At 48.3% G+C, this 24207-nt stretch overlaps 1 protein-coding gene across 1 annotated transcript in view; it reads left to right on the forward strand.

The window, feature by feature from the left end:
• Positions 1 to 16647, forward strand: part of OPRD1 (opioid receptor delta 1) — a 37162-nt gene extending 20515 nt beyond the window's left edge. Inside the window, exons 2-3 of the mRNA XM_066375657.1 lie at positions 12639 to 12988; positions 16109 to 16647. Coding sequence (XP_066231754.1) covers positions 12639 to 12988; positions 16109 to 16647 — 889 coding nt within the window. The remainder of the gene's footprint in view (positions 1 to 12638; positions 12989 to 16108) is intronic.
• Positions 16648 to 24207: the final 7560 nt, after the last annotated feature.

Raw genomic sequence — 24207 nt, forward strand, 5'->3', positions numbered from 1 at the left:
TTGGGCTGCATCATTGTGCCTGTGACATTGTTCTGATGTCTGTAAGTCTGTTTCTCCCTGACTACACCTGGATTGTGAACAGATTGTCTCCAGACTCCTGGACATAGCAGGACTGAAAGTATAGGGAAACCAGACAAATGCTATGGAGGCAGCCCACCTCTGGACCTGTTACTCCACTCGGTCCTGGCCTCTAGACTGGGCCCCTTACCATGGCCAGTGTTTGATAAAGTAGTACAGGTGGCAAGGAGACTGGGGGACAGTGAACGCAAAGCACAGACCTGAGGGGTTACGAGCACAGGCTCTGCAAGCCAGATCTAAGTTGGTATCCTGTCACTGGCCCTTCCTAGCCACGTGTCTCTGGGTGAACCATCCAACTTAGCTCATCTGTAGAATGAGGATGGTATTAACCTCAGGACTGCAGTGAAGATGAAATGAAATCATGCATTTGGCTGCTTTTGGCCTGGCACATGACAGAAAAGACACTCAGAGACTATTGCTTAAAGGAAACAAACAACCCACTCAAAGCTGTCAGACCAATCCCATCAAGGCCTTGCGCAAAGGAGGGAATGTTTTTAGGCTTCTTTTGAATGCCAGGCATTAGGACATCAGCCAGTCTAACCAACTGCCTTGGGTGTGCCTGAGGGAGAAAATTCTTACAAAAGAATTCTCATCTGAGAAGCCCAACTCCTCTGAGGCTCAGGAGGGTATGTGGATTTAATGTGGTCCTCTCTGTGCTGCAGTCACAGAGTGTGCTCAATCTCTGTCAAATTAAAGGAAAATGAATAGAGGTGGTGATGATCTTCCCTGACAGTGGGGCTGTTTGACAGAAGACAGGATGGGTTTAGAACTCTGAAAGTCAGTGCTGTGTATAAAGAAAGCCTCGCCAAGGACTGACATGTTTGGGAGCAAATTCCCTACCAGCTGCATAATTCACGATGAGCAAATGAGATTTTGACTTAGAAAGAAAGCAAAGGGTTTCCCAATGCTTCTCAGAGTTAATGGAGGTTCAGCCAGAGTACTGTTCTCACCCCCAGGATGGGGTCCAGTGGTGAGGACTGAACCTATTGAGAAAAGGCAGAAAAGCATCAGAAAAAGAAAAAAACATCCAAAAGGTCTGCCAGTTCTTTTTTTTTTTTTTTAAATTCAGAGACAGAGAGAGAGGGATAGATAGGGACAGACAGACAGGAACGGAGAGAGATGAGAAGCATCAATCATCAGTTTTTTGTTGTGACACCCTAGTTGTTCACTGATTGCTTTCTCATATGTGCCCTGACCACGGGTCTTCAGCAGACTGAGTAACCCCTTGCTTGAGCCAGCGACCTTGGGTCCAAGCTGATGAGCTTTTTTTGCTCAAGCCAGATGAGTCCGCGCACAAGTTGGCAACCTCGGGGTCTCGAACCTGGGTCCTCGGCATCCCAGTCCGACGCTTCCTCCACTGCACCATTGCCTGGTCAGGCCTGCCAGTTCTTGTCTACATACTGGCTAGTAAGATAGCCATTCTCACATGTTTTGGCCACTGAAGAGCATGATTATACTGAAATTGCCAACAAGAAAACAGGTTCAGAGAGGTGAAGTAATTTATCCCAGATCACACAGCTAAGTCTGTTGAGGACCCAAGATCTGAATGGCTCTGAAGGATTCCCTCACCACATTCTTCAGCTTAGAAAGTAGACAGAGACTGCTCTTGATTATACACAACCTTATTTCTTTTCTTTATTAAGTGAGAGGAAGGGAGGCAGAGAGACAGACTCCCACATGCACCCGGGTATCCACCCAGCAAGCCCCCTATGGGGTGATGCTCTGCCTATCTGGGGCTGTTGCTCCATTGCTTGGCAACTAAGCTATTTTTAGCATCTGAGGTGGAGGCCATGGAATCATCCTCAGTGCCAGGGGCCAATTCACTCGAGCCAATCGAGTCAAGGCTACAGGAGAGGGAGAGAGAGAAAGAGAAGGGGAAAGGATGGAGAAGCATATGGTCACTTCTTCTGTGTGCCCTGACTGGAAATTGAACCTGGGACATCCACACGCTAGGGCAATGCTCTACCACTGAGCCAACCAGTCAGAGCCCACAAACTTATTTTTTTATTATGGTAAAATACACATAACAAAAAATTTACCATCTTAACCATTTTTAAGTGTACAGTTCAGTGACATTAAGTGCATTCATGTCGTGTAGTCATCACCACCATCTGTTTTCAGAAATCTCATCTTTCCAAATCGAAACTCTGTTCTCATTAAATAATAATTTTCCATTCTCCCTTCCCCCAGCCCTTGAAAACCACCATTCTACTTTCTGCCTCTGTGAATCAGACTATTCTAGGTACTTCATATGACTGACTTGTTTCACATTGCATAATGTCCTTAAGGTTCATTTATGTTGTAGCACGTGTCATAGTTTTCTTCCTTTTTTTCCCCCCAAATTTTATTTATTGATTTTACAGAGAGAGGAGGGGAGTGGGAGTGAGAAGTATCAACTCAGTTGCTTCACTTTAGTTGTTTAGTGGTTGCTTGTCATATGTGCCTTGACCGGGCAAGCCCAGGGTTTTGAACTGGTGATCTAAGTGTTGCAGGTTGATGATCTATCCACCGTGCCACCACAGGCCAGGCACAGTTTCCTTCATTTTTAAGCATAATATTTTTTTTTTCATTTTTCCGAAGCTGGAAACAGGGGAGGCAGTCAGACAGACTCCCGCATGCGCCCGACCGGGATCCACCCGGCATGCCCACCAGGGGGCAACACTTCGCCCCTCTGGGGCGTCGCTCTGTTGCATCCAGAGCCATTCTAGCACCTGAGGCAGAGGCCACAGAGCCATCCCCACTGCCTGGGCCATCCCCGCTCCAATGGAGCCTTGGCTGCGGGAGGGGAAGAGAGAGACAGATAAGAAGGAGAGGGGGAAGGGTGGAGAAGCAGATGGGCACTTCTCCTGTGTGCCCTGGCCGGGAATCGAACCCGGGACTCCTACACGCCAGGTGGACGCTCTACCGCTGAGCCAACCAGCCAGGGCCAAGCATAATATTTCATTGTGTGATTATACCACATTTTGTTTATCTACTCATCCATCCATGGACACTTGGGTTGCTTCCAGTTTTTGGCTATAGTGAATAATGCTATGAATATGGGTATATAGATATCTGAGATCCTACTTTTAATTCTTTTGGGCACATGCCCAGAAGTGGAATTGCTGGATTATAGAGCAATTCTACTTTCAATGTTTTGAGGAATCGCCATAGCATCTGCACCACCCTACATTCCCACTGACAGAGCACAGCGGTTTCAATTTCTCCACATCCTTGCCAGTACTTATTATTTTTTTATAGTGGCCATCCTGGTAGGTGTGAAGTGATATCTTATTGTGATTTTGACTTGCATTTCCCTGATGATTAATGATGTTGAGCATCTTTTCATGTGTTTATTGGCTATTTGTCTATCTTTCAAGAAATCTCTATCCAAGTCCTTTGCTCTTTTAATAAATTTGGTTGTTTTTCTTATTGTTGAATTGTAGGAGTTCTTTATGTATGTTGGATATTAATCCCTTATGAGATATGTGGTTTGCAGATATTTTCTCCCATTCCATGGGTGACCTTTTCACTCTGTTGATAGTGTCCTTTGATGCACAAAAGTTTTAAATTTTGATGTAGTCTAATTTATCTATTTTATTTTTTGTTGCCTGTGCTTGTGGTATCATATCCAAGTAATCATTGCCAAATCGAGTGTCATGAGGCTTTTCCTATGTTTCCTTCTAAGAATTTTATAGTTCCAGCTCTTTTATTTATTTTGAGTTAAATTTTTCTTTTTTAACAGAGAGTGAGTCAGAGAGAGGGATAGACAGGAACAGACAGACAGGAACGGAGAAAGATGAGAAGCATCAATCATTAGTTTTTCATTGCGCGTTACAACACCTTAGTTGTTCATTGATTGCTTTCTCATATGTGCCTTGACCACGGGCCTTCAGCAGACCGAGTAACCCCTTGCTGGAGCCAGCAACCTTGGGTTCAAGCTGGTGGGATTTTGCTCAAACCAGATGAGTCCGCGCTCAAGCTGGCGACCTCGGGGTCTCGAACCTGGGTCCTCTGCATCCCAGTCCAACTCTCCATCCACTGCACCACCGTCTGGTCAGGCTTGAGTTAATTTTGAAAAAAATGTTTGTTTTATTGATTTTAGAGAGAGGTAGGAAGAGAGAGAGAAAGAAAGAAACATCAATCTGTTCCTGTATGTGCCCTGACCAGGGATGAAACTGGCAACCTCTGTGTATCAGACAATGCTTTAACCAACTGAGCTACTGGCCAGGGCCATTTTGAGTTAATTTTTAAATATGGTATAAAGTGGGATTCCAATGTCATATCCACAACTTTTTGAAATAGGAAAAAAAAAAAAAAAGAATTAGAGACCAACAGTAGGATTTTAGGAGTGGGCAATAAGCACTTTATCTTTCTAGAAATTTCAATCTCTTTCCCACTCTTGCTCTGCCCTCCATCTAGCCTCCACAGAGTAGTCAGAGTGATCTTTAAAGAAACACACACACCCACACACAAAGAAAAAACAAAACAAAACACACATAAATCAAACCATACCACACCTCTGCTTAAAATCTCCAATGACCTGCCCTTGCACTCAGAATAAAACCCAGACTTCTTGCTGTGGGCCCGAGGCTCTGCAGGATTCAACCCCCGCTGACTTCTGCTGCCTCATCCCCGGTTGCTTCCTCTCTGGCTCACTACCCATTAGCCACACTTGGTTTCTGACTATTCCTGCAGCTCATCAAGCTCTTTCCTGCCACAGGGTGTTTGCACGTGTTGTTCTTTCTGTCTGAAACAACCTACCTCTTTATCTTCACACAGCTGACTCCTCCTCATCTTTCCAAACTGGAAGAAATGTCATTTTGTCTTAGTTTGAACTGCCATAACAAAATACCATAAACTGGGTAGCTTAAACAACAGAAATTTATTTTCTCATAGTTCTGGAGGCTAAAGTTCAAGATCAAGGTGCCAGCATGGTCGGTTTCTGATGAGAGCTCTCTGCCTGGCTTGTCGCTACTGCTGCCTGGCTGTGTCCTCACGTGGAAAGGAGAGAGGGAGACGTAGGGAGATTGTAGGGGGAGGCGTGGAGGGAGAGAAAGAGACAGAGATTAAAGCTCTTATAAGAAGAGACTCTCAGGTGTCTCTTCTTATAAGGGCATGAATCTCGTCACAAGGGCACCTCTCAATCTATGCCGGGTCCCTTCCACAACCCCGCCTCCCCATACTCTCACTGGCAGTGGCCATCACAATACCCTGCTCTTACCCTTCATGGAAGAGTGGTAATATTGGTAACTCTACATTAATATAGCAATTTATTCACTGTCTCCCCCGCCCTACAACCATAAATTTCAAGAAGCCAGACTGTTATCTTCTCTCCTATATCCCTTACTCAGTGCCTGGCACATACCAGGCGCTTGATTAATACCTATTGGATAAGTGAGTAAACCTCAGCATATGCTCACATTCCTTGACTTTTTCACTAACTACGAGAGGTGGGGAAGGAAGGAAAGTAACAAGCACTGCAAGGCAGTATAGCAAAGCCATTACCAGGTGTGCTGGCACTAGACTGCCTCAATCAAATACCAGCTCTGCCACTCACAGTCATGTGACTTGGGCAAGTCACTTTACCTCTTAAGCCTCAGTTTATGATCCTCAACAGATGTCACACATACACTGCTCACAAAAATTAGGGGATCAGGAACGTGCAGATACTCCAGTACTTTCAGCCTTTTGTATTGTGCATTTTCACCAATGAAATAAGAGTTGGTTTTGCATCTCATTTGCATAATTGAACAACTTTCTTTGACTTGTCGTTTGCTTTTCTGATGTTCTTGTTTAATAAACAAAAAAATCAAATGCTTCTTTTTTTTAATCGCAGCATATTCATTTTGAAACATCCCCTAATTTTTGTGAGCAGTATATTTGGATGATGACAAGCAATTGGAAGAGGAGTAACAGGCTAAGCAGGGGTGAGGTATGGGACTGAAAACAGGGGCAGGGGACTAATTATCTATAGAGGGAGCAGTGAGACCCTTAGGCCTCCCACTCTTGGACCCTGCACAACCACGTGACTAATCCTACTCTGCGGGTGTTTTTTCCTAGAGAAGTTAACCTGGAGATGCTCTGAACTTGCGCCAGCAGACACGCAGAGGATCAGAGTGAGATACCAAATAGAGAATGGAGGGGTCCACAGATGCCTTCTCTGTGTCTGCTCCCAGAATCCTGACAGCCAGATGTGTGCTGCCCAGGTGGAAGATGGGAGAACTCTTTCCAGAAGGCTCCGAGAAGAGAACCACAGACACTGGTATTTAGGTGTCCCCTAGTGTCAAGGTGGATCTTTGCTCAGTAGTCCCCCTACAGTGAAGCCGACCAGTTCATAGGGCCCCTGCACAGAGCCCCCCTGACACACCTGCCAGTTAGTTAGTTAGTGCCCACTGAAACGCCCACCTTTACCCACAGAGCACCAGTGTTTTAAGGTAGTCTCCAGCATAGAAGAGAAAGGCCAAAACAGACACATAAACAAAAATGTTTGAAGCAAAAAAACAACAATAAAAAAAGCAATGCAGAGAGCAGAAGAAAATACCAAAAACAAAAACTATTATATCCTTAGAGAAGAGAAGATATTGTATCCATGAAATAAGATGACATAGAAAAAGGAATAAAAAGAAAGGGCACTGAGAAAATAAAACCCAAGAACCATAACTTTAAAAAAGTCAAAGTAAAGATTGAGAGATAAGGAAGAGGAAGTTTCCCAGAGGATGTACCAAAAAGACAAAGAAATGGAAGTAAGAAAATTAGAGATCAATCCTGGAGGCTCCATGTCTGACTAATGGATTGTCCAGGGTTCCAGACAAAGCAGAGGAGGGGAAGTGACCAAATAAATGACATGAGGACAGTTCATACTGAAAGACATGAATCTCCAGACTGAGAGGGCCCAATAAAAATGAAATAGAACCATCCAAAGGGACATAATCAAAATGTCAGAATTCTAGGGATAATGAAACAATACTAAAAGTTTCAAGGGCAGGGAGGACAGCTTACATACACATCACCAGGAATCAGAATGGTTCAGATACTTCAGTGGCAACATGGAAGTTAGAAAATGAGGGAGCCAGGTCTTCAAAATTTGAATGGAAAATGATTTCCAACAGACTTCCTTGTACAGTCAAAGAAATCAAAAGTGAGGAGAGAAGAAAGACATTCTTATACATGCAAGAGTGTAAAATTTTTACTTTTTGTGTGTCCTTCCGTAGGAAGTGACTAAAGGATGTGCTCCACCAAAATGAGGTCATAAACCAAGATAGAAAAGACTTGCAAGCCATGAAACAGGAGCTCTAACATAGGAGGACAGGTGTGCAGCTGGTCTAGAAAGCAGCCACTCCCAGATGACAGGGGAGGGTGGCTCCAGGCAGTAGATCACTAAGAAAACCAAAGGAACTGTTAGGTTAGGTGACTGTATGGAAAATGCATTTTACAGGTCCGCTGGAGTGTTTGAGGAGATTTAGCAATATGTACACAGAACTGAGCAACTGAAAAAAAACAGAGGCAATTATTAATTCTAGGAAAAACAAAAACTTGTAGTAGAGAATAAATGTGATTATAGCATTTAGCTCAGCAGTGGACAATATCTACAAAGTCATAAGACTGTAAACCAAGCCTGACCAGGCGGTAGTGCAGTGGATAGAGCGTCGGACTGGGATTTGGAGGACCCAGGTTCAAGACCCCGAGGTCGCCAGCTTGAGCGTGGGCTCATCTGGTTTGAGCAAAGCTCACCAGCTTGGACCCAAGGTTGCTGGCTTGAGCAAGGGGTTACTCGGTCTGCTGAAGGCCCACAGTCAAGGCACATATGAGAAAGCAATCAATGAACAACTAAGGTGTCGCAACGAAAAGCTGATGATTGATGCTTCTCATCTCTCTACCTTCCTGTCTGTCTGCCCCTATCTATCCCTCTCTCTGATTCTCTGTCTCTGTAAAAAACAAAACAAAACTATAAACAGTAAAAAAAAAAAAAAAGGTATAAATCCTGAATATCAATTTAACTTAAAATTTAAAAATTGTGATAAAACTATATTGGGAGGACAGCGAGGGGGAGTGGAGTTGGGTAGTGTAAGAGTTAATCCTCATCTACTTTAATAGGGAGTTGTGGGGGACATTACTGGTATTCACTAATATCTGCTCCTCCTTGCTCCTGGGCACAAAAAAGACTGTACTTCTCGGGTCCTTGCTGTTGGTTGGGGCCACTGACTAGGTGCAGTCAGTTGACTTCAGGTGGAAGTGCTATGTTGCAGCTAGACCAAAGCTTAGATGACCCTACGGCTGTCTTTTCTTTCTCAGAGATCAAGGAAGCCTCAGGCAGAGCCACAAGATTGCAGCAGGCTGGAATTGCCTCATGGCATATAGTCCTGGAGGCATCCTCTGCAGGCGAGATAAAGAAACCTCTATTGTGTTAGATTTCAGGATTGCTTGTTACCGCTGTATCGCCTGGCTTAACCAAATACAAACTTCAACAATTCCCGTCTAAAATTGCTACATTTAGCTATTTAAGTGTATTGTTTAGAGTTTATGACAATACCACTAGAAGAATAACTTAAAACATGAAGCATGGTGGTCTCTGGGGAGCAGGACGGGGGAATGAGGAAGTGGAGGGCAGAGGGGCACCTATTTTCATTATAATACTATGTGACTTTTTATATTATGCAATTGTATTACATTGGCAGAAATACAATTTTATAAAAAGCTATATGCATGTATGTGGTTTGGAAGGATTCCCACCAAACCATTACAGTGACTGTCTCTTAGGAGGGAGGGCACGTGAGATTGAATGTCTGCGGAACTATAGGATGTGGCTGGACGTGGGCAGGCGCTATGGGAGAGAAGCCCCTGCAGGTGGAATGCCAGCCTGAGGAGTCTGGATTTTATCCAGATGGCAATGAGGAGCCACAGAAGGGTTGTAAGCAAAAGAGAGCCCTGAGCAAATCTGCTTTTATCGTGAGCATCCCGACTTAGATGATGAATAGTGGGGTGGAGAGGCTGCTGTAGTGGTCCCCGTGAGAGCAGACAAGACCTGAGCTATAACAAATGTCTAATGAAAGCTTGCTGTTTGCCAGGCACTCTTGGTAAGGCCGATGATACAGCAGGGAACCAAATGGACAAAGTGCCCTATCTTCAGGGAGTTTACATGGGTGAGAGAGGCATATGGAGAGAAAAGGAGATAAATATTAAGTCAGGTGGTAGTTTGTGCTATAATGAAAAATGAAGCTCTAGCCAGGTAGCTCAGTTTGATGGAGCATCCTCTCAATACAGCCAAGATTGTGGGTTCGATCCCCGGTCAGGGCACATACAGGAATCAACCAGTGAATGAATAAATAAGTGGAACAACAAATCTCTCTCTCTATCTCTCTCTCTCCTCCCTCCCCCTCCCCTCTTCTTCTCTCTCTAAAATCAATCCATGAAAAAAATCTTAAAAAAAGAAAAATGAAGCCATTTTAGGAGATAGAGAGTGACAGTGGGGAGAGGGCTACTTTAGATAAGGAGGTCAGGGCAGCCTCTCTGAAGAGGTGACATTTGAATAGAGTCCTGTGTTAAGCGAAGGAGCAAACCATGCAAACTTGGGGGGTTGAGGCTTTCAGGAGGAGAGAGCTGCAGCGCAGAGGCCCTGAGGTGGAAGTGGGATCGATGGTCCAAGGAACAGGAAGAGGCCAGGCGGTGGGGACACCCATCAAGGGGAAGTCCCTGGGAGCTGAGGCCCGAGAGGTGGTTAGGGCCAGTGGTGGAATGTGGAGAGACCTTAGGGATGCCACTGGGACCTTGAGAGCAGGAGAGCGGCCTGGTTTGTCAGAGGCCAATAGGACAGGGCTTGGTGTCAGATAGCTGTAGGTGGGGAGGCCTGTGAGGAGAGGAGAACCTGGGGCCCTGGCTGGCCATCAGCCCTGGCCTCTCAGCCCTGCCTGGATCAGCTACAGCAGCTTCACCACCCGCTTCCCAGCATCCCAGCCCCCTCTGGGAATTGAAAGATCTTTCACAAATCAAAATAGCAGGCAAAGAACAGCCTCTAATTGTTCTGCGTAAAAGAAGCGAAATTAGACGAGTCAGCTGTGGGGTTAAGGCAGCCTCCCACACAGCTGTGATCCCATACCCCACCCCGCTGAAGACAGACTTCCCAAGACTCGCAATTCTGCTGTCTCTGAGCAAAACTTTCTGCTTCTCCAACTGCAGGGCAAAGACAGCTATTTGGGGTGGGGTGGAGGATGGGACAGATGCTGGTCCAGGAAGACAATGAGTGAGTCAATATCTTTATTTTTAAACCAAACAAATCAGTGACTTCATGAAGGAACAACCTTAGCAGACAGAGTTCATCCAGTCATTGGAAAAACCTTGAGGGCACTCATCAGCATGGTGCCCGGGGGATGCCATTCTAGAGGAGGGGTAGACACAGCATTGGTCTGAGAGTCAGGAGGTCTCAGTTCTTAACTTGGCTCTGCCCCTGTTGCTGTGCAACTTTGGCTCAGTTTCCCCATCTTTCCTCAATATGGGCTTTAGGCTACATAGTGTTTCTCAAACTTTAGAGTCCATAAGAATCACTTGAGGGGGAGGCAGTTCTTGTTAAAGATGAAGATTTCAAGAGATTAAGGTTTAGATGCCCTGGCCAGATAGCCTGGCTGGTTAGAACATCATCCTAAGACGCAAAGGTTGCAGGTTTGATTCCCAGTCAGGGCACATATAGGAGCAGATCGATGTTTCTGTCTCTCTTTCTCTTTGCCTTCCTCTCTCTCTCTCTCTCTCTCTCTCAAATCAATAAATAAAATAAAAGCAAGCCAAAATAAAAGATTTAGAAAGTCTGGAGTGGGGTCTAAGAACCTGCATTTCTTGATTCTGAGGGAAGTCCTTGGACCACACTTTCATAAAATCACTTCCCCTCAACCTCTCAGGGCTCTTCTGCTCTGAAATTTGAGGAGTGGCTGATACAAGTCCTCTCTGGGTTTCTCTGATCATTCCAGGGGTGTGAAAGCTGTCCTTACCCTTGCCTTGACATACCTGTGTGTGTCTGTGATGCTCTCACTGCTCTGGGACTGTTTTAGTGCATGTGGCCTCCCCCAGGCTGCCTGGTGCCCAGCCCAGGCCCTGGTACAGAAGGGACCACGACGGTAAGTGTTGGCCAAACAAGGGGCCGGTTGTAGCGCAAGCAGCTGGGCGGCAGCACAGAGCGTGGGGAGATGTTGGAGAGTTTCAGGTGCAGGGTTTGGTTGCAGACATCCGGCTTGGACACCTTGGCACGTGCTCTGTGTCGGATGTCTGACACCATCACCTGCTCCCCTTCCCTACAGCTGGGTGGGTCCAGCTGCATGGGAATAAGATGGTCTGGATAGGACCGCAGAAAGGACTGGGCAACCTGATCTACCGTGGAGGACACCCCAGGCGGTCTAAGGCCCCAGTCGTTCTGTTAGGGAGAGACCCCTCCCTCAGAGCTGCCCAATCATATTCCCAAAAGGCCAGGTCAGTGGGCAGAGGGTCAGGTCACTCTGGTCTAGCTTCCAGCTTCATTCTTTACATATGAAGAATAATAACAGTTATCAGTGCTGAGCACTTATGCTTTGGGCTTTGGGCTTAGCACTGTATCAACTTATTAAATTTCATAATAACCCAATGAGGTTTGTAAAAGTATCACCTCTCTTTTTACCAAGGCTTAGAGAGTTGAAGTTAATAGCCCGGAATCACTCAGCTGACAAAGAGTAGAGGCAGGATTAGAACCTAGAACTGTTTTCCTCTGGAGCACAGGTTTTTTTAATTTTTTAAACAATTTTATTTATTGATTTTACAGAGACGAAGGGGGGAACTAGAAGTATCAACTCATAGATGCTTCGCTTTAGTTATTCACTGATTGCTTCTTGTAAGTGCCTTGACCTGGCAAGCCCAGGGTTTCAAACCTGCAACCTAAGTGTTCCAGGTCGATGATCTATGCACTGCACCACTACAGGCCAGGCAAGTGCACAGTGTTATTTTATTTTATTTTATTTTTTTGTATTTTTCTGAAGCTGGAAATGGGGAGGCGGTCAGACTCCCGCACGTGCCCGACCGGGATCCACCCAGCATGCCTACCAGGGGGCGATGCTCCGCCCATCCGGGGTGTCGCTCTGTTGCGACCAGAGCCATTCTAGCGTCTGAGGCAGAGGCCATGGAGCCATCCCCAGCGCCCGGCCATCCTTGCTCCAATGGAGCCCCGGCCGCGGGAGGGGAAGAGAGAGACAGAGAGGAAGGAGAGGGGGAGGGGTGGAGAAGCAGACGGGAGCTTCTCCTGTGTGCCCTGGCTGGGAATCGAACCCGGGACTCCTACACGCCAGGCCGACGCTCTACCACTGAGCCAACCGGCCAGTGCCAGTGTTATTTTTAAAGACAAGTGCTTTTCCTAAAATATTTTCTGTCAAAGTCTGTCCCAGCCAGAGAAATGCTCTTGCAATCTATTATGGTGGAAAGGAAAGATGCTAAGTTGGGTAGGTCAAGGTTCCAGTCCTACCTCTGCCTGACCTTATGTATGACCTTAGACTAGTCATTTCACTGCTCTGAGTTTCATGTGAAACTGAAATCTATGAAATGGAACAGTTATACATGCACTTCCTTTTAAGGTACACTAAGATGAAGACAGCCACCAATATCTACATCTTCAACCTGGCTCTGGCAGATGCACTGGCCACCAGCACGCTGCCCTTCCAGAGCGCCAAGTACCTGATGGAGACGTGGCCCTTTGGGGAACTACTCTGCAAGGTTGTGCTCTCCATTGACTACTACAATATGTTCACCAGCATCTTCACGCTCACCATGATGAGTGTTGACCGCTATATTGCTGTCTGTCACCCTGTCAAGGCCCTGGACTTCCGCACACCCGCCAAGGCCAAGCTGATCAACATCTGCATCTGGGTCCTGGCCTCAGGTGTTGGGGTACCTATCATGGTCATGGCCGTGACCCGTCCCCGGGGTGAGTGGTCAGAGGAGGCAGCACACAGGCCTTTGTGGGTTTACAAGCCACTTACCAGGGTATGGATTGCTGATCAATGAAAGCGTGGATGACTCGCCAGTGGGAGTATGAATAGTCAACCAACAGGAATGGGAATGGCTGGCCAGTGAGGGATGTGAATGGTTGACTGTGGTAAGGATGAATGGCTGGTCAATGGTCATATGGGTTCCTGGCCAAAGGAAATTATAAATGGGATTATAGATGGCTGATCTATGAGTATGTTGCCACTGACCAGAAGTATGTGAATGACTGATCTTTTTATTTTATTTTATTTTTTACAGAGACAGAGAGAGAGTCAGAGAGAGGTTTAGCTAGGGACAGACAGGAACGGAGAGAGATGAGAAGCATCAATCATTAGTTTTTCGTTGTGACACCTTAGTTGTTCATTGATTGCTTTCTCATATGTGCCTTGACCGTGGGCCTTCAGCAGACTGAGTAACCCCTTGCTTGAGCCAGCGACCTTGGGTCCAAACTGGTGAGCTTTGCTCAAACCAGATGAGCCCGCACTCAAGCTGGTGACCTTGGGGTCTCGAACCTGGGTCCTCCACATCCCAGTCTGACACTCTATCCACTACGTCACCGCCTGGTCAGGCTGTGAATGACTGATCTTTAAGGAGATAGTTAGATGGGCAGTGGGGTGAGGGTGCCACTGATCAGTGAGCAGTAGAGGCCACAAGATCTGCAATCCCATCCCAAACTCCCTTCTACCCCAATTTGAAATCATTAGCCCAAATGACTAAAGCAATGCCTAGAGATTGGCCTTCAGAGAATGACAGATAGGTGCATTTCCTCAGAATAAAATGGTAATTATTATTAGTATAGTAACCACCTATGTCAGTCAGGGTAGCTGCTCAGTGGCTTAGCGGAAGCTTATTTCTCCCTCACACTATAGTTCAGTGTGAGCAAGAAGTGGAGGGTCTCTGCCACACAGCTGTTCTGGGACCCAGGCTCCAGGTGGTGGTTTTGGAATCCTCCACTGCTGGCATCTGGCCAGCAGATGAATCTGGAGAGGGAGTGGTGAGAAAGCACAACAGCTTTTAAACATTATGGCCCATCTCTTCCCAGTGATAGCTGGTCACATGACTCCAACTTGATGTAAAGAAGTGAGAAAAGTAGTTCAGCAGGGTGCCAAAGACACTAATGCTAATCACTAACCTATCTGAGTCACACTACATCATGGGGTGTTGAGAAGATTAAATGGGGGTGTATGTGTATACTTAGGACAAGTCCTGGATCATTGCCAAAGCCCAATAAATAGCGTCAATTAGAATGATTAAGCCTATGAGATAGACAAGGCGGGGAGGGACTCCTACCTTGAGTTGGCTGTAAGAAAGATGAGAATCAGAGAGGTCAGATGGTTTACTTAGGGTCACACAGCCAGACATTTGGTGGAATTCAGCCTAGAACCCAGGGCTCCTGCCCCTGTATCTGTTGCTCCTTTGGCCCCTGTGGTGAAGGTTTGCAGATCATCAATGCTGTGGTGGGAGAGGGAAACAGGCTCGGCAGGAGGCTTCTTGCCCACCATTGACTCTCACAAAGGTAGAGACCTTATCAAGTCTCTGAGCTATTGATCTTGACTCAGCAGCTGGGCCCTATTCCTCACTGTCAGCCTTCAGTTTTCAGGTCATTAACTGCAGCCCTGTGGGGTGGGGTGGGGGCTGGGCCAGATGGGCCTCCTCACTACACACACACACACACACACACACACACACACACACCACTTCCCCACTGTGTGCAGTTGGCACTTGCATGCCACTTGCTGTGTGACCTTGGACAAGTGCTGCAGTGCTGTTCCTTTCTGGGCCTGGTTCTACCATCTGTACAGTGAAGTCCTTGGACTCAGTCACTCCTGTGGATCCTGTCACCCTGATGTCCTGGATCCACTCTGTGGATCCCCAGCCCCCTTTGCACAACTCTCAGGCTCCAAGTCTACTGTGTAGCTCCTCAGCTTCCAGAATTCCGAAAGACCTCAGGAGTCTTCTGAGCCAGCCTCAGTCCTGTAACTATATCTCCCAACATCCCTTGAGGTTCTCATCCAACTCATGCCCACACTTCAGGAACAGGGAATGCATTCCATCCTGGGTATCCCTCTATCTCTGGTCCATTTCTGGCAGTCAGAAAGGTTTTGCCATTAAGCTGAGATTTGCCTCCCCAGCCTGGGGACTCCTGCAGGTATCTACCCTCTGCCCCTTGAATGCACCATTTAGTTTGAACCCCACTGTGCTAATGCCTTAGCCCAGGGGTTGGAAACCTATGGCTCATGGGGCTGCATCTGGCTCACAGACAAATCTTTGATAAAAAAATAATAACATTATTAAAAATATAAAACATTCTCATGTATTACAACCCATTCATTTCCTACCGCTCATGTTCATGGTTGCAGGTGGCTGGAGCCAATCACAGCTGTCCTCCGGGACAACACCAAATTTTTATTGGATAATGCAGAACGTACAAGGGTCATTGTATGGCTCTCATGGAATTACATTTTAAAATATGTGGCATTTATGGCTGTCTCAGCCAAAAAGTTTCCTGAGCCCTGCCTTAGCCCGTATAATCCTCACAACAACCCTATGAGATTTAAATGCTGTTACTACTGGTTCCACCTTAGGAAAGCTCTGGAATTTTGAATAATTTGCCCAAGGCTACACCACACAGCTAGTAGGACCTGAGTACTGCTCTTAACTCATGCTCTCTGTCGGTTTAGCAATACTGTCCCCACTGAAGCTACTTTGGAAATGTGTGAGCTGTTCTGAGTTATAATAACTAGCATTTAGTGGGCTTGGACTAAATTATATCAGTATTGTTGCCCAAGGACTAGAGGTTTATAAAGGTGCTGGGAGAGAGTCTAGGAAGACCTTATACACAAGCACCAATCCTGCTGGGGTCTTGAAGGATGAGTATGAGTTCACCAAGTGCAAAAGGGAAGGAGAACATTCCAGGTAGAGGAATCACCCTGAGTGAAGGCCAGGAGGAGGCAGTGGGACTTGACCAAGTTAAGGAGGGTGGGTGAGCAGGCAGGCAGGGTCCCTTAGGTCCCCAAGCCTCTTATCCCGTATGTTTTTCTTTGTTTCCTTGACCCAGACGGGGCAGTGGTGTGCATGCTCCAGTTCCCCAGCCCCAGCTGGTACTGGGACACAGTAACCAAGATCTGCGTGTTCCTCTTCGCCTTCGTGGTGCCCATCCTCATCATCACCGTGTGCTATGGCCTGATGCTGCTGCGCCTGCGCAGTGTGCGCCTGCTCTCAGGCTCCAAGGAGAAGGACCGCAGTCTGCGGCGCATCACGCGCATGGTGCTGGTGGTGGTGGGCGCCTTCGTGGTGTGCTGGGCGCCCATCCACATCTTCGTTATTGTCTGGATGCTGGTGGACATCAACCGCCGCGACCCGCTGGTGGTGGCGGCGCTACACCTGTGCATCGCGCTCGGCTACGCCAACAGCAGCCTCAACCCCCTGCTCTATGCCTTCCTCGACGAGAACTTCAAGCGCTGCTTCCGCCAGCTCTGCCGCTCGCCCTGCGGCCGCCCGGAGCCTGGCAGCTTCAGCCGCGCCCGCGAAGCTACGGTCCGCGAACGGGTCACCGCCTGCACCCCGTCCGATGGTCCTGGCGGCACCGCCGCCTGACCAGGCCCGGCCGGCCCACCGCGCACCCCACCGGAGTGACCTGGTGGTTACACCGAGTTCTAGTGGGGGCGGGGGCCACGACGGGAAGGGGGCAAAAGAGGGCCTTTGTTTTGAGAAATGGGCCGGGCTTGAGATGAGGCTGAGGCCAAGAGAAGGGGCCCCTGCAGTGGGTGGACCTCTGAGCCCCCGCAGAGAGCAGGACGGTGGGCGCAGTGCCTCTGGACTGTGCATGGTCAGGGGCTCTGGGTTGGGGACGGCAGGAGGAGCTAGTGACCCCCTAAGGAGTAGGACCAGTGGCTCTAGAACTGGGTGGATAAACAGGGCCTCTACAGGGGGCGGGGACTCAACCTTGGGACAGCTTCAAGTTCTGACCCTGAGCTGTGCTTGCCAGTGGGAATACGGACTGAGACCTGAAGATCCTGGGCCCAGGACACAGGAGCGGCAGTGGTAGGGATGGTGGCTAGAGAATTGAGCTGCAAGATGGGGTCTTTGTGTAGTGAGGAGGGGGCCTCTTCCCCAGGCAGGTGAGAAGCCAGGACAAGACCGTGAGCGTGGCTCAAGATTGGGCCCTGAGGCCCTGGCCGGTTGGCTCAGTGGTAGAGCGTCGGCCTGGCGTGCGGAAGTCCCGGGTTCGATTCCTGGCCAGGGCACACAGGAGAGGCGCCTATCTGCTTTTCCACCCCTCCCCCTCTCCTTCTTCTCTGTCTCTCTCTTCCCCTCCCGCAGCCGAGGCTCCATTGGAGCAAAAGATGGCCTGGGCGCTGGGGATGGCTCCTTGGCCTCTGCCCCAGGCGCTAGAGTGGCTCTGGTCGCGACAGAGCGACGCCCCGTATGGGCAGAGCATCGCCCCCTGGTGGGCGTGCCGGTGGATCCTGGTGGGGCGCATGCGGGAGTCTGTCTGACTGCATCCCCCTTTCCAGCTTCAGAAAAATACAAAAAAAAAATAAAAATAAAATAAAAAAATACACACACACACACACACACACACACAAAATAAAATAAGAAAGATTGGGCCCTGGCATAGGGCCTGTGTTCGGGCGATAGGGGCCTCAACTTTGGGGTAGAGTCCCAGCCCTGAGTTCTAGCAGGAGGTGGGGCTCAAGGTTGGGCTTCCTGAGGTCTAGGTCCACCTTGACATCTTTATAAATGAAAAAGGAAACAAAACAGGGAGAGAAAAAAAATACCTTTTCACTCCTTGACAGTCATTTCCTTGGAATGGGCTGGGGTTTCTCAGCATCAAAGTAGTGTCCCCAGTGCTGTATCTCAGTGGGAGTTGGGACAGGACACTGGAGCAGGGTGGGTGGCTCCAGGATGGGATAGCAGAACAGGACCTCACTTGGGGAGAACATCAGCCCCCCAGTCTCTAATGAGGCTCAAAAGGAGTGAGCCGGACTCATGGCTTCAGTTCCAGAACCAAAGCTGCAGGTTGGTCTCTGCCAAAAGGTGGTGGGGGGTGGGCTGAGGCAGGAAGTGGGGGAATGGTCATGCTTTGAGGTTAAGTCCCAAAGCCAGAGGGCAGATGCTTTTGAGGGACTGGCTTTTCTGGCCCTGGTGCTGGAGGACAGAGGACCTTGCAGTAGAGCTCTAGGGGCTGGGTGGGGCATCTGAAGTGTCAGTGCAGGCTTTCCCTGCCCCTGGCTCCGGGTCTAGGGTTCCTGAGAAGAACCTCCGAGAAATCCTCTTTCCCTTCTCCCTACATCTGGCTGCACCACTGTGTCCAGTGTTTCCAGTGAGCTAGAACTGCCCACATGGGAACGTGACTTCGAAGGAACTGGGGAGAAGAAGGTTTTTATAATTGCAATGCTAATGCCAATACGTGCTCCCCTCTGCCTCTTCCCTGGGCCCCCAGGTCCCCCACCTTAGCTGCCCCCTTCAAGCTGCTGAGAGGGGCATCCAGGCAGACCTAGGCATTCTCATTTGTTTGGTGTTGTGTTGTGTTTTTTTTTTGAGGCAAACCCAGATCTTTGCTTCCCTCAATATCAGGGTTGGTCCTTGTTCCCTGTGCCCCCCCTGCTCCCTTTCCCCCCACCTTCATCCTCATCCCCCCACCACTCTCCCCTTCCTCACAGGTGCAGTCTTAGGCATATACCCTGACTCCCTATTGAAGCAGTGTTCTGACATCCTTGTAAAAACAAATTTAATCTTTTTCCCTTTTGGGGACAGATGGAAAGAAATTGACGTTTTTGTCTCAAGAAAAAGAAAAGGGAAAAAAAGGAACAATGTACCTCTTCTCCCTTTGACAGTCATTTCCTTGGAACAAAAGCCTTTCACCTGTCTGGGAGGCTGTCACTCCCGCAGGGCTGAACTAGCATTCAGAGGGGTGGGGCTCAGGCACATAAACGGGCTTGGGGCACATTAGGGGTGGGAGATCCTTAATGGACAAAGCCCAGTCCCCTTCTCAGGAGACACTCCTGAGAACTGGACCTTCCTCATCACTTGGGACCCCTCCTGCGAATACCTTAAGGAGATGTCAGAGGAAGTGGACAATTTAGAGACCAGGGAAGATTCCTAAAGGAGTTGACATTGGAACCAGGTCTGTTTTATTTTCCTTGCAAGGACTGTGTTCCCTTCAACCCCTTCTAGAGCATGCCTGTCTCAAGGCTGCTGTGGGTCCCCTCATGGCTGTTTCCTGTGGCTCTAACAAACTGCCCCCCTTTCACCACTTTCCATATATAAATTTGTCTGGGGGTCAGTAGGGTCTGGGTTAACACCACGTGCATTTAAGGTAAAGCAATTTGTAGTGAAGTCTGTTTACTTCATGCCAGGCTGGGTGCACGCGGGGCGCTGGGACTCGGAGATGCATGAGGCACAGCCCTGCTCTCGGAGACTTGGAGCCTGTGCTGGGAGGTGAAGCATAGATAGATCATTGCTTCTTCCCGAAATGCATGCAGTGACAGGGAGCCCCAGGGAGGGTGTCACAGGGAAGTGCCTTTTCTAGCTTTTTACTGAAACATATTTGTAGCAATTTTGGAAGAATTGGAAAAGGGTCAGGGGGCCTTAATGGGTGACTAGGAGTTGGCCACCAAGGAGCGGGAACAGCGTGTGCAAGAAAGCAGGGAAACGTTCAAGTGCTTGGCAAACCGGAGAAGTTGTGCGCAGCCGGAGCATGGGGCTTCACTGAACATGTCTGATGACACCCCTGGGGGAACACGGTGGGAGAGTGGGGGTAGTACTAGTACCCTTATCTTAGACAGGAAGTCGGGCTCAGAGAGGTCAAGAGCTTGTTAGAGGTGACAGAACTCAGATTAGTGAAACTCCAGGGTCCTGGTTTTCAGGAATTTAATGCTGAATTCCAGACATCATTGAAGTAGAAGAGCCATAGTAGCTGGAACCCTGGGGTGAGGTTTTTGAAGACTTAAAACCAAATGGAAAAACCTGAAGGAAAAAGGCAATTTCCCAAACTTTTGTTCCTCCTGGCACTCTCCAGCTCTTCACATTTTAAAATGTACTGTGCTTCATGCATTTTAAAGCTCCAAATTGACAGTGTGAGTCCAAAGCATTGTAGAGCTCTCAAAACTAAAGCATTGCAGGGCTCTCAAAACTAGAGTTGGTCTGCCCTGGCCGGTTGGCTCAGTGGTAGAGCGTCGGCCTAGCGTGCGGAGGACCCGGGTTCGATTCCTGGCCAGGGCACACAGGAGAAGCGCCCATTTGCTTCTCCACCCCTCCGCCGCGCTTTCCTCTCTGTCTCTCTCTTCCCCTCCCGCAGCCAAGGCTCCATTGGAGCAAAGATGGCCCGGGCGCTGGGGATGGCTCTGTGGCCTCTGCCTCAGGCGCTAGAGTGGCTCTGGTCGCAATATGGCGACGCCCAGGATGGGCAGAGCATCGCCCCCTGGTGGGCAGAGCGTCGCCCCATGGTGGGCGTGCCGGGTGGATCCCGGTCGGGCGCATGCGGGAGTCTGTCTGACTATCTCTCCCTGTTTCCAGCTTCAGAAAAATGAAAAAAAAAACAAAAACAAAAACAAAAAAAAACTAGAGTTGGTCTGATTTCCCCCAAGATTTCCATTCTTCTCTCTTCAGGAGGTGGGAGGAAAGGAAGTTTTGTCTCTGGTTTCAAAATACCCTACAATCTCATATCTCTTGTTGTAATAGAAGTAGTGATTGAGGCTGGAGTCAGATCTTGGCTTTCTCTCTCTGTGCCTCAGTTTCCTCATCTGGAGAATGAACTTCCTTCATGGGGCTTTAAGAATTTAATGAATTTTAACATACAGCAGCAAGTCCTCCCTTAACATCTATAGTTTCTTGGACAATGCAACCTTAAGTGATATGATGTGTAACAAAACCATTTTGCACAGGCTAATTGATATAAGCAAGAGTTAAGTTCCTACAGGATATTTCTAGCCACAAAACATTACACAGCTTCTAAATAAAGACCCAAAACACTTCTAATATTAAACATTAAAATCCATGTAAGCCTGACGAGGTGGTGGCGCAGTGGATAGAGCGTCGACCTGGAGCTCCGAGGACCCAGGTTTGAAACCCTGAGGTTGCCAGTTTGAGCGTGGGCTCAGCCACTTGAACCACTTGAGCGTGGGTTCATAGACATTACTCCATGGTCGCTGTGTTGAGCAAGGGGTCACTGGCTCAGCTGGAGCCCCTCAGTCAAGGCACATATGAGAAAGCAATCAATGAGCAACTAAGGTGCCACAACTATGAGTTGATGCTTCTCATCTCTCTCCCTTCCTGTCTATCTGTTCCTGTCTGTCCCTCACTTTGTCTCTCTGTGTGTCTCTCGCTTAAAGAAAAAGAAAAAGTTTAAAATCTGTACCCAGAAAAAAAATCTCACAGACCTGAGGAGAATCCTACACAAACAGTGGTCTCAGGTGGGAATCAATTTTTTTCCTCATCAATGTTATAATAAAATGATGTTGAATGAAACTGTGTTATTTGGAAACCTGATGTGTAGGGCCCAGCATATATGTAAGCTTCTAGCACATGTTAAGTCATTGTTACTTAGAAGTGGAGCTACAGTGCAAGGTCAGAGCTAGAGACCAAGAGGGAAAGTAGATCATTGTCCAGGGCCAGTCATGAGAGAGAAGAGACTGGGGACCCAGCCTAGGGATCTCTGGGCTCAGGAGCCACTGTGGAAAGTGAGAAGTTGCCAAGAAGCTGGAGGAGGATGGGAGATGTGCTGCCATGGAAACTGGAGAAGGAGGGCGTTCCCAGGGGGAGGGAGTGATGGATAATGTCAAGTGTCATATAAAAGAGATTGGGGGTGGGGAGGGCAGGAGGGTGGTGGGAGTAAATCAGCGTCCTCAAGTTCAGTCTCCTACATGGCCTGGTAAACCCCAAAATCTGCATTCAAGTCTCTGCTCTGAAGCTAACTGGCTGTGTGACTTAGGCAAGGGATTTTCCCTCTCTGGGCTTCTATTTCTTCCTAGACCTAAGTCCAAGGAATGAGTCAGTCTCTAATATGATGCTCACTCTCATAAGAGTACTGATTTGGCTGGATTCCTGGACACTTGCTAGCAGTGTGATCTTAGGCAAGTCACTTTACTCCCAAGATCCCACTCTGAGGGCTGGAGATGATGCAAGTGATGCACTTACCAAGTGCCTGGACCAGAGCGGACCCGCACCCCCCAGACATGGTTAGTCTGTAACCATGGTGGCGGTGCCAGAGGCAGCTGTCTAAGGAGGTTTGCTTGGCTTGGAATTTGAAATGCTCCTCAAAGTGGAGAGGGGCCGCCCGTGTCCTGAGAGGACTTGGAGGATCAACACCAGGCTGGTCTCCCACTATAGACCAGTGCTCTGTTTGCAGCAGCAGCTCCCGAGCCTGTGGCCTGGCCTCCGGCTGTTTTCCCGGCCTGCGGACTACTGCCATCCGGTGGGAACTAGCTCCAGAGGTTCCAAAGCCCCTCGGTGGTGGCTCCAGCACTTGCACACAAAACACAGACACTCACCTTTCTCTCATCATTTATTTATTTATTTATTATTGTTTATTCTTTTCTTTCATTCTTGGGAGCTGGGGGAAATGACAGGCGAGAGTCAGGGCCCAGCTCCTCCACTCCAAGCTTGCAGACCTTGGGAGACAGGAGACCAGGACAGCTGGCTGTGTGGCTCTGGCAACAGGCAACTTGGGAGTTCTTAAAGGAGCTGGTGAGGGTCTTTAAGATGGACATCCTGATGGAGTAGAGCGCTAGGCTGAGGGGTTGCCCAGGCTCTAGCTCTGTCATCGCCACTGGCCATGAGTCCTCCTGGGAGCCAGCTCTTCCCAGAGTGCAGAGCGCTTTCACACAGCCATCTCAGCGTAAACTAGGCCCCTGTAGTTAGTAACATGTAATATGCAGCACGTAGTGCTCATCATGGCTCTAAGCACTTCACATGGGTAATTTATTTAATCTTCAGAGGTTGACTATGAGGTAGGCATTTTATTATTATTACCCTGATTTTACAGATGAGGAAACTGAGGTGCAGAGAAGGAAATGACTTGTCCAAGGCCGCCACATGGCCTGTCAATAGCTGGGCCAATAAGGATATAACCTTGGGTCTGTCAAGTTCCCTTCTTCTGCTTTCCTCCTCCTGCATCCCAAGAGGAAGCTCTGTGATTACACAGAGGACACTAGGGAGACTGAGCGTCCAGCTCGCAGGCATGCCTGAGCCCGTGCCAGCTTCTGTGCCTCATCACCTTGGCAGCAGAGCCACATGCCAGCTGCCCAAGAAACTGCTGTGACCTTGGCAGGTTCCTCTCCCCATCGACTTCCCCTGCCTTGGAAGGCCTGCTTGTTTTGTAATTTTTCAACTGCCTGCGTGACTTTGCTGTATGATTTTGGGCAAATCACTTCACTCTGAGCTCATATCTGCAATCGTGGATGACAGTGCTCACCTGGCAGGAAGTGTGAAGATTTGTAAAGAGGCTGTGAGTGAAGGGTCTTGTCTGTTTTGGTCAGAAAAATGTTCCCAGAAAATGGCTCTGCACATGGTAGTTATTCTACCCAGTGGATGAATGAAGTGCCTGGTACATAGTAAGTGTTCAACAAATGGAGCTTTTTAATATTATGTAGTGTTTTAGTTTACACATGCTCCAACCTGTGTCTCTTAATGCAGTAGGTGGTTCAGGAGCAAAGGTGTGACAAAATGCATTGGAAGGCCCTGTCTGAGTAGCTCAGTTGGTTACAGTGTCGTCCCAATACACCAAAGTTGCAGGTTCAATCCCTGGTCAGGGCAAATATAAGAGTCAACCAAGCATAAATTAGTGAAACAACAAACTGATGTTTCTCTCTCTCTCAAATCAATTAAAAAACCACTAGAAACGAAACAAAAGAATGCATTGGAGAAGAAATTTTCAAGAAGATGATTTCACCTCAAGTACCTTATACAGAACTGCCCCCTTTTGTTCTCACCAAGACTGTCCTCCCAGGAACCCAAGAGGTGGGCACAGCCTGGGAGGGAAGAGAGGTCCCCGGGTGGCACTGGCTTAGACTTTCCGGTTTAAATGTCATGGGGATGGAGTCCCTTGGTGGATGTCAGTGCAGGTAACATCCATCTGATGGGACTCATGTTCTAGAATCTCTTCTTGGAATGAGTCCCAAGCCAGGAAATGGAATGTGAGTTTCACTCTTTTCT

This window comes from Saccopteryx leptura, chromosome 3 (assembly GCF_036850995.1).
Source record: "Saccopteryx leptura isolate mSacLep1 chromosome 3, mSacLep1_pri_phased_curated, whole genome shotgun sequence".
Lineage (NCBI taxonomy): Eukaryota > Metazoa > Chordata > Mammalia > Chiroptera > Emballonuridae > Saccopteryx > Saccopteryx leptura.